The sequence below is a fragment of the Cladophialophora psammophila genome (genome assembly GCF_000585535.1).
Source record: "Cladophialophora psammophila CBS 110553 chromosome Unknown aczJe-supercont1.1, whole genome shotgun sequence".
Classification (NCBI taxonomy): domain Eukaryota; kingdom Fungi; phylum Ascomycota; class Eurotiomycetes; order Chaetothyriales; family Herpotrichiellaceae; genus Cladophialophora; species Cladophialophora psammophila.
The window spans coordinates 3,521,698-3,531,738 of NW_006912922.1; the positions used below are offsets into that span (position 1 = coordinate 3,521,698).

Consider the following 10,041-nt stretch of genomic DNA (forward strand, 5'->3'; position numbering starts at 1 on the left):
GGGGGGGGGGGCAGGATGGAGACGGCCGTCAGTCAAACACCCAGATGATACGCGAGCCTAGAAGCTTCCAAGACACGGCGGACGTATCTCTTTGCGCCCAGCCTTACGCAGTGGATATTGGTTTCGCCGATGCAGGGCTTGTATGTTGTCCCTTTTGAGCCCTGTGTGTGCTGGCTGGGTTTCATGCCATGTGACGTTGTCTCGTTTTGTCTTTCTTTCGGGAGGATGTTGCACGTCGATCTCGTACCCGCTGTTCTCCCAGCATTAACTCTCGTTCTCTCCAAAGGTATTGACCGAAGAAGAAGAAGAAGAGGAGGAGGAGGAGGAGGAGGACCTGGTCGCGCCCGGATCCCCGTCGGATTGCAATATGTAGGGTAGTTAGGGTGGAGAACAGAGGTTGAGGCAGTCCTTCTTTTGTCGACGCACGTGTACCTGTTCAAAACGTGAGACTTTCCTTCCTTGGGCAATGGTGGCCCTGGCCTGTTCGGCAAAACAAATGTGCTTCCCGGGTTCCTTGTTGCGCGCAATTGTTGAGAGAAACAGATGCGTCCCCGTCGGCGACCCGAAGTGTAAGCATCAATGAGGGTAAAATCATTACTGCTCAGCTTGGCCAAGTATGGCATACGAGCCTATCTGGTCGTTAGCCTCGCGGCGGTACCTGCGCTATTATGTTATGATGCCGCATTGGCCGGGCCTTTCCAAGCATCCAGACATGGTATCGGATTGGTAGGGGAACCTGCTTCCTGTATCGTATTGGTCTTGGAAGGCGGGCCACGGGTAAGCGCATGGAAGGAATGGAAAGACGCACCTATACGCGAGCCATGTGTCATCTCCCTCATTGACATCACTTTGAATGAGAGAAAATCTCCTGCCGACGGGGCTGAGATGGGGAGTCATTGATGTGTCATCTGGCGACCGACCTTGGCATGGATTATAGTATACTGAGCTGTGGACCAAGCCACCAAGGGGAGTAGCCTTATATACGGCCCGTCGACCACGGTACCAGCCCTTACCGTAGCAGGGGCTGATTCAATACGGGAGTACCTTTACTCCTTTTCCAGCATCACCAATTTCCACTAAGGGAAGCTCGTCAAACCCCATTGACATTCGACTGGAGAGTCAGGGATCTTTCCTGCATTTAACTGGGCCGGTTCATGGAATGGTAGGGGCAATAGAGTTTCATATAGGCGTGGAGCATCATACTCTTGAGCGCGTACGGCTTAGCAAAGGTTGTTTGTGCCTGAAAAGGATATAGCTGTCATGCGTGCGGCAGCCTCACAATAATGCCATCTCGTGTAACCACTAATGCGTCAGAAACATTCTGCCTTGCCGGCGCAGTGGATGGCAGACACAAAGCAAGGCGGCATGCGACGCCCAATTAAGAGCAGCTGAGGTTAGATTTAAAAGGCAGCGCCATCTGACAGAACCAGGCACTTTCCACAGTGCGCGTTGCGACCTTTAGCCCTCTTTTGACAATCGGCTTGCCGTCTTTGCTCTCGTCAGTGCTGCGGGAGAGGTAGCTGGATGCGCCCAACGGTCGTGATGAAGTGTCGGAATGCCGCCGCGGAAAGTGTGTTTGTTCGTCAACTTCAGCCGTGATGCGGAGAAACTCTCGGGCGCATAGCAATGTAATCGCCATATAGTTGTCCCTGAGGATTGGTTTTTCTGTGGTTGGCAGTTGGTTCGCATGTGCTCAGACTGCTACAAAGTTGGCGCTCACCTCCGCGCGTAAGACATGCGTTGGCGAACGAAAATTCCACGGACTGATCTGGAAGGCAGTCGAGCATGTGGCCTGACTGGGCTTCTTGGGATCGGGACGGTTCGTCATCTGATATTGTGGCTTTCTGACGGGACCTGATCGAAGTTGTATACCAGGTCTTTGGACTACATTGTATAGAGAGGTGGTCAGACAGACAGTTTTGCGGTTAGCAGCGATCGAACGACGGTGCCGCTTGTGGGGAATATGGAAGGAATGCAGGCGCATGCCCGAAGTTGTCCCTTATAGGGGTACCTGGCCTTCCTCGACGACGTGGAATCAGAAGTGATCTCGAACGGAGTTAATAGATGACTTTCACTGGCCCTTGGAGTCGTGCAATATCCCCTTCGGACGACATTGGTGATTGAACATCAATCCTTCCCGCCAACATTTGCCAATGCTCAACACAACCTGCTGGCTTCTGGAATGAGAAGGCTGACTGATGATACAGTGAGACCAGCATCATCCGTTTGGGATGGTCCCATTCCTCAATATGGACATGGTTTCCAATGAGCGACAAACATCGTGTTCCAAGCGCGCGCTATGGCACAACGTCACAGAATCGAGCTTCAAAGCAAAACCCATGTTGTTGACAGGCGTGATTGAGGAATGCAGGTTCGCGGGACATCATCAACGAGCAGAACCTTCCAATTCAGGATATATGTGGCGTTCGTTTTGTCATGATTCCCGATTGGCCTTGGAATTTTGGAGACTGGAATCTGCATCTTGAAGCCTGAAGCCTGAAGCCTGAAGCCTGAAGCCCAGAGGGGGAGCTCGGCCCGAGCAGGTACGTATTGCAGCCAAACGGGCAGCTCAAGCACTGGTTGATCACGATCACCTTGGGTTGTGCCGTCAGGGCAAGAGAGGCCTTCCACAAGGGACTGGTTTATCGGTGCTGCGGCTGGCCACTAAACGGATTGTCCCTCCTAGCTACCAGTGTAGGGAGGTGTTTCGGTCCTTCGAATCCTGTCTGGAAAGTTTGAAGAGATACAATGCTAGTGTCGGGATGCGCGGAAGAGACTGAGGCCAGCCATGCTCGTGGCATGCAGTGTCATCCACCAACATAGGTCTGAATTCAAACCCGCATATCCTATCCTACCCGCCGCCTTTTCGAGGCCCTCACAGGCTGACCGAAGAAAGACCTGGATGGTGTACCAAGGGAATGAGGACCTATTACGATTTCGTGCAATCGGGGGGAAAGGGGGTGATACGCACACAAACGATACTGCATTCAAGGACACCAAATCATTACTGAACAGATATCTGCAGATGCCAGGTATAGACGCATTGTCTCAAAGCATCATCGACGATCTGAGGTGGCGTTGTGAAAGGAAACAACAAGTTTGTGCTGCTCTTTTGGTTTCACCATTTGGAGACTTTGCCCTTGTCGGTCAAAGATGGACGATCCACCATATCACCACTAGAGGACATAGAGCCTCCGGGAGAGCCGCATCAAAAGGCTACCGGCTTCACGGAGAAGAAAAGATTTCAAACTGAATCAAGTCAGCACAAAAGACGATGGTCGTCACAGCATCGCGGCCGCGCAAAAGAATACGCCCCCGGAACCATCGTTGGCGAAATGCTGACTGATTGTCGTACGAGATCTGGTAGCCTTATCGGCTAGTAGGTGGAAGAATAGAAGTCGTAGACACCCTGATGCGCCTTCGGAGTCCGGGCTGGCCTGCTCGGAATGATGTACATATTACGAGACGCCCAATACAGGCAAAGTTCATTATTAGCTAACTGCCAGCTGAGGAAGAGGGATGACCAAGGCAAAATTAGGATCTAGGATGCTCATGTGCGAAATTGGTCCTATTAATACAAGAATCCCAGATTGTGCATGACGAAGGAATGCGATCTATGACGAAGATCTCAAGGGGCCGAAGCAGCCGTTACCCGATGCATATCTTTGGACCAGCCTATTTTTATGCCGGAATGGCATCCAGGGAGTCAAGAAACAGCAAATGGATTTTGAGGTTGGGAGGCAACGGGCTGACGAAGACGTGATACAACCACCGACGATCAGTCAGAAGGAAGGAAGGCAGGATGGAAGGATGGCAACGAAACGAGGCTCTGGCAGGAGAAGCGGAAATCAAGTTTCGAAAATAGGTGACTAACTGTTGATTGCACTCGTACGAGACTCGAGTCAGCCAAGGCGAGCGAAAGGCTGAGTGCCAAAGATGGAGAATGGGAGAGATCGTCATATGATTATTATGATAGGGTGGCGGTGGCAATATCGATCGGATCAGAAGGAGGCCAAGTCATCAGAAATACCTGTACCGTACAATACGGAGCCTCTCGGTATTACGCCCTGAGTGTCCCAAATATCTTGGAAGGGGCGGTAATGGTAAGGCCTGGGAAGGGACTGGGATTCTCGTGCTCGGTACAGTGGATGGTACAGTGGATACAATGCCCTGACCGAACAGTCAGGGAACAGTCAGCAGGGGGTTTGATGCTTGAAGGGTTGCAGAAATGGCTGTTGACCTGAAAGGGTAAATAGTCCGGGGCCAACGGGAAGCTTCAGAAGAGCTTGAGAGGCAGAGAGGCATACCGCAAACGGAATATGTAGTCAGCAACCCAGAGCTGGCGATTGGGCCAAACATTTAAACGTGATCGTTCTTGTAACAAGTACAAGTACTTGTTACATACCCTCCTGGCCTAGTTAAGAATAGCTGGGGCCGAACAAACAGCGCAAAAGCAGCACATTGCCAAGAAGTTACCACCTCCATATTGGGGCTAGCGCACTGCCAAGCCAGAGGTGACGCGAGCGTTTTCGGGTTTCTCCCTGATCGCCGGTGATTGGCAGAAATGCGGACAGGGGTTCCACCCACCGACAAGCCGTCAGTCGCGTCGCAATTAGGTAAGAAATTGCTAATCCACACAGTCCACACAGTCCACACAACCCGTCCACCCTCCCTTCGGTGCTGCCCCTTTGTGGATGCCTTTGTGGCCCGTCCGATTTTCCTCCCTTTTTCCTTTTCCGCTCTGCGTCACTCGCGGTGGCGCAGCGCAAACAATCAAGCCTCGTTTCTTTTCACCATTTACCGCGAAAATCCCCAAACCCTCCGTCTTCCCTCATCCCTTATTACTCATCACCCGGAGCCTGACCACGCACCCACGCACCCAACCCACGCACAAACGCACCGACCACGCAGCGAACCTTGAAACCTTGGGCCTTTTCAGTTGCCCGCATTTCTCTTTTCTCCTGCGGCCATCGGATCGACTGCTGAGTTGCTGACTTTACATTTTCGCCAACCGCCCCCTTCCTCGACTCGCAATCCCTACTCGGTACTCCGTACCAGGCCTGTACTGCAATCTGCAACTCACATAACGTCCGCCCTATCATCCCATTCGGCCTCGACCAGATATTTTCTCTGGTTCCTTCGTACCATCCCTCTGGCTCCCAGCAACTTGTAGCCTGTTTCGTCGGTCGTTCCAATCGTTCAGCAACTCCACTCTTTCCCGCCTCCGCACGAAACAGATTCCATTATCATCATCATTATCATCCTCCTCCTCCTCCTCCTCCTCATCATCGATGCAACCGGCGCTCGCTCCTCGCACGGCTAGCTCTTCTTCAATCATGCCTCAGGTAAGCAGCCAAGACCACCCTGGTCCTTACTCAGACTGCTGCTGCTTTGTGCGCTTCAGTCGGTGGCCGTCCCCTCTCCAATGCCTGATGTCTATCCCTGGTGTCTATCCCTGGTGTCTATCCCTGGAAGTCCCCAGACAAGAATCTGGAATACCTTGCACACCTGGAGCATGCTCGACCTTCACCTGCCCGATTTGCTGGGTGATGTTCGTTGCATCCATCCCAACAATGGCGGAACTATGGTCTCCAGGTGCCATGTCCATGTTCCATCTTTCCCCTGTACCACCCAATCCAATCAACCTTGGCCTTCCGACTGTTCCAAAGGCAAAGGCATCGGTGCCTGGCTCCATCTCTCTGCCTTTGACCACCTCATCCCCCCCCAAGCCTCTTTGGATCTTGCATCAAAACCTATTCCACCCCCCAACTAAAGTTTTACGGCATGCGTTTCTGACCCCATTTGAGCAATAGGACATTGTCAAATCCGAGCACCGTACGTATTGTAATCCTCGACCCACTCTGCGCTCTACATACCTCTGGGGCCTGACACCCTCGGGGCCTCAGTCATTGCCCGCTATTCCCTGTTCAGCCTTCTGCACCACTGCTCGCCTCTTCCTTCTGCTTCCACACATTCGCCCTTGTCCCCTCCCTTGCATCCTACTTCTGCCAGCTGCCTATCGCCGGTCCCGTTCCGCGATACGAAATACCAAAATACCCAAATACCGTATTGTAACTTTGGTTCGGTTTGCGGTTTTTTTTTTACCGTCCACCCCCCCTCCCCCTGCAAGTACAGCATCATTTATCCTGTCCCCCAAAAGAAGCAAGGGTATCGAACCACCCCCCCCCCCCCCCCCGGTCTTCTCCCGTGGCATACATATACCCTCGAGAGCCACCTCTTCTGTCCAGCCTTGTCTCCTCGTACCTTCCTGGACTTGAGAAACTCTCATTGCTCCTTGATTTATTCGTGCCTTCTCAACTGCACAATCGATACAACCAGACATTCTCCTCTGTATCACCACCACCACCACCACCACCACCACACCCCCACAACACAATGACATCTATCACCCAGCTACTTTCCCCGTGGCCGGTCTCTAAGCATTCAATAGTTCTGCGTGAGCAACACTACCCTCCACCGCCTCAATCATCCGTCCTACCGGAACATATCGACAGCATGCCACAGCACCACCCCTCGCCTCCGCAAGATCCTGCGCACAACGATGCAGTGACCGGAAGCGCCGAGAGCGATGGAGGCGAGAACAATGGCGATGGCCGCAAAGGCTACGGCAAGCGTGAACTGAGCACTAGCAAGAGAGCTGCCCAGAACAGAGCCGCCCAGGTAAGCATTGTTGGAGCTGTGGATTGTTGCCGTTCGCGTGCCCTAACGCTGTTGACTTTAGAGAGCCTTCCGACAACGAAAAGAGGGCTATATTAAGAAGCTCGAAGAGCAAGTGCGAGATTATCAGGTCTTGAGTGAAAACTTCAAAGCAGTTCAAGCCGAAAACTACCAACTCCGAGACTACATCATCAATCTGCAGTCTCGATTATTAGAATCGCAAGGCGAAGTTCCGCCCCCGCCCAGCAATGTCGACGGGCTGCAACCCGGCAAGGCTGGACCGCCGCAGCAACCAGGCACCTTACCTCGTCTATCGGAATTGGGCGCGGTGGGCCAACCGCAGGATGGTATCAACAGCCTTCACCATGAACCTCATCGCAGTGGCTATCCCGATCCGACATTTTCAGAGTCGCCCGTTACCAAGCGCCCCAGAACAGGGTCTGCCGAAATGACGCCGTCTCAAGCAGCATTACAAGGACCGGCCATTCTATCACAGCAACCTGCGGGTGCGCGATAGGACGAGTGTCTACTTATTTTTTTCTCTCCGTGCTGGGCGGGAAGATCGATGTCATGAGGGTGTTTGGCTCTACGCGGGGGTTATGGACAGGCATTTCTTCGGGGGCGTTGGCTCGGGCTGGGTGTTCCAAACGGGAGCGGATCATCGCTGTACTGAACATGAATGTTACGGCGTTCGGGGCATAAATCAAGGACGACGATCGCGAGAAGTCGGGGCAAAGGAGCTCTTGACCCCAGATCTTGCCAGACCCGGCATTTTCAAAAGGGAGCTGGCTGGATGATGATGATGATGATGATGACGACGAAGAGGAGGGGGGAGACTTTGGCAGCCAGGGTTGGCATCGATAACGTGCTGCTGCCGGTCGAGACTCCATGATGGGGTAACCTTTACACATGTACTACCGCTTAAGGTCTGGTAGCCAGCAATATGTACAAGAATTATAGGCTGGTGCATTAACCAAAGAGCGCAGGAATTGTGCTCGAGCATACCAGGGGAGCCATTCGCCCATCAAGATTTGAATCAGCGCACAGAGCTTCGATGAGGCATTCCATGACGCGAGGGGAACCGAGCCTGTGTTGCAGCTCCTCAGCGCATGGCCTTTGCTTGCGGGTGATTTTGTGTTCCTAACTCCGGACCACACCCAGGTCCATGTCAGTATTAGTGATCCTGACCGTGATTACACCAATGAGGGCCCTGGTCCGCGAAGGGATCGCTTTAAGGCTATCCCCTCCCGCGTGTCATGCAACTCTGCTAGTCTCCAGAAGGACAAGAACCACCTCCCCGTCTCCTCCTCCTCTCCCTCCCCTCCCCCCCCCCAAGATTTTTCAGATTGTGGGACGCGGCCGCCCAGCACCAGGGCTAAGCCTCAGGAGGGTAATCAAGCGAACCGTATTACAATATCCAGTCTGCGCACTGGCAACCGACGGGAATGAGGCCAGGCGCCGGCTCCAAAATAGGATTCCAGTGAGTCGTCCTTAGATACTACCAGGAAAGGCGAAAACCAGGTATCTCAGTGGCCCTCCCTTGCTACCTCACTCCCCCTCTCCCTCGCCTTGTCTTCCCTTTCTCTTACGACATCTCAGCGGCTCAGCAAATCGCAAGGGTTTGCGGGAATAGCCACGTAGGGTGCCGGAGCCGATCTAGAGAGAAAAGAAAGGTCATGTTCTCTCAGTCAAAGACTCGTTCTTTTGCGAATACGGCCGAGCGGCGGAAAGAAGCCTAGGAGATATCATTAGCACACAGTATGGGCAATACTGGGTATGGGGAAGGCCTGCTGGCCTGCGGACAAGCGCGGGTAATTGTTTAGTAATGCAACCTGACTCGGTACATCCAGGTTTCCAAACCGCAACGCCCGGGATGAAGGGCACCTAAGTCCTCAGTCTATCAGCATTACCTCGTAGATGGTCTGAGTATCAAAAGAGGTGTGGGCAGTACTGGGTAAATCTTCCATAACAGGTAGGACTGGCACTGGTAGCGGTGGCAGGGAGGTGTTTCATCCAGGGCGCAGAGTCGAGGTCCTCGGTACCGTGACCTTGGAAATCAACCGCTGTCATTACATACAAGCGGTATACCCATATACCGAGTACACGGCCAGCGTCCAGAAGGGCAGCCTGACAGTTACCCAAATAATACGCCGAGACACACCTGCAGTACCTACATATCACCAGGTACCTCATACCGACAAGTAGTATTATTACCTTGTACCCAGTAGTCACCCACCTGATTGGGACATGACCATGGCGTTTGCTCACGGTCCAATCACAGCAGGGGCTATTGTATCCCTTCTCGCTTTAGCTTCTTTGCTCTGAAGCTGCGCCGAACAAAGATTCTTTCCTCTTTTCTCTCCCAATCCAGCCACCGCAGCCACCATCAACCCATTTGCCGTCTTGCCGCCTGGTTGCCGCTCTCACGCTCTCGCGCTCTCCCGCTCTCCCGCTCTCATTGCCCTCATTGCCCTCATTGCCCTCAGTTGCCTTCGACACGCACGGATCGGCCCTGCCGCAATCTCAATTTCTCCCGTCCACCGTCCCGAACCAGGCCAGGGCCCCTGCTGCTCTTTTCAAATGAATGTTGAGCCAGCATCGGATGCCCCTCGCAGCCACCCTTGCCGACCAGAGGGCGATCTTTCCCCGGCAGATCCCTTCGCATTGTGGTCTTATCTTGCTCCCCCCCCTGTCTCTCTACTTGTAGGCCTTTCAAATGTTTAGCCTTTACTTGGGACGTGCCTGACTTCTGCCCTACGACACGTCGCCAAGCGATGCAGATCCCCCCCCCCGGGAGAACACAACCGATCCTCTCACTCTATTCCTCCACAAGGCGGACGACCTACGAAGGGTCAAGTCTGCCGTATGATCGCAACCCATCGCCTCTCCTTCCGCATAACCGACACGTGTCGGATGATAAGCCGCCTTCATCTGCAGTCCTCGCTTCCTCAGAAGATTAGCCAGCATCTCTCCTGGTACCATTGAACCACGTTATTTCAAATTCTCCCGCCAGCATGATGCTCTATGGGCAGTGTGGCCGCCGCACGCGACACGGGAGCTGACGCCCGTGCAGCAACGGTTCGATCGAGCTAGCCATCAGGTTGGGAGGGGACAATTCTGGCCCATTACTGACAAGGCAGCCACGACCCTGGAGGATGACCAATGGGTCGAATCCTTCGCTGTTGGGACTTTTGCCCGTCGGAGAGATTCAGATTCACGGACTACCTAGTCGCTTATCGGGGCTGGTTGACTCGGTCAAGCAAACGGTAAAGCCCGGCATTTCCCAATGCTTAGGCATATACTCGACAATCTGATGCAATATCGCCAACCAAAGGAAACAATGCCGCGCAGACAAACTTGCTT

At 53.4% G+C, this 10,041-nt stretch overlaps 1 protein-coding gene across 1 annotated transcript; it reads left to right on the forward strand.

The window, feature by feature from the left end:
* Nucleotides 1-6,516: 6,516 nt before the first annotated feature.
* Nucleotides 6,517-7,195, forward strand: A1O5_01242 (uncharacterized protein; the record flags this gene model as incomplete). The annotated part of the gene is made up of 2 exons (XM_007741861.1): nucleotides 6,517-6,681; nucleotides 6,743-7,195. The coding sequence occupies 2 exons, from the start codon at nucleotides 6,517-6,519 to the stop codon at nucleotides 7,193-7,195; spliced, it is 618 nt and encodes a 205-aa protein (XP_007740051.1).
* Nucleotides 7,196-10,041: the final 2,846 nt, after the last annotated feature.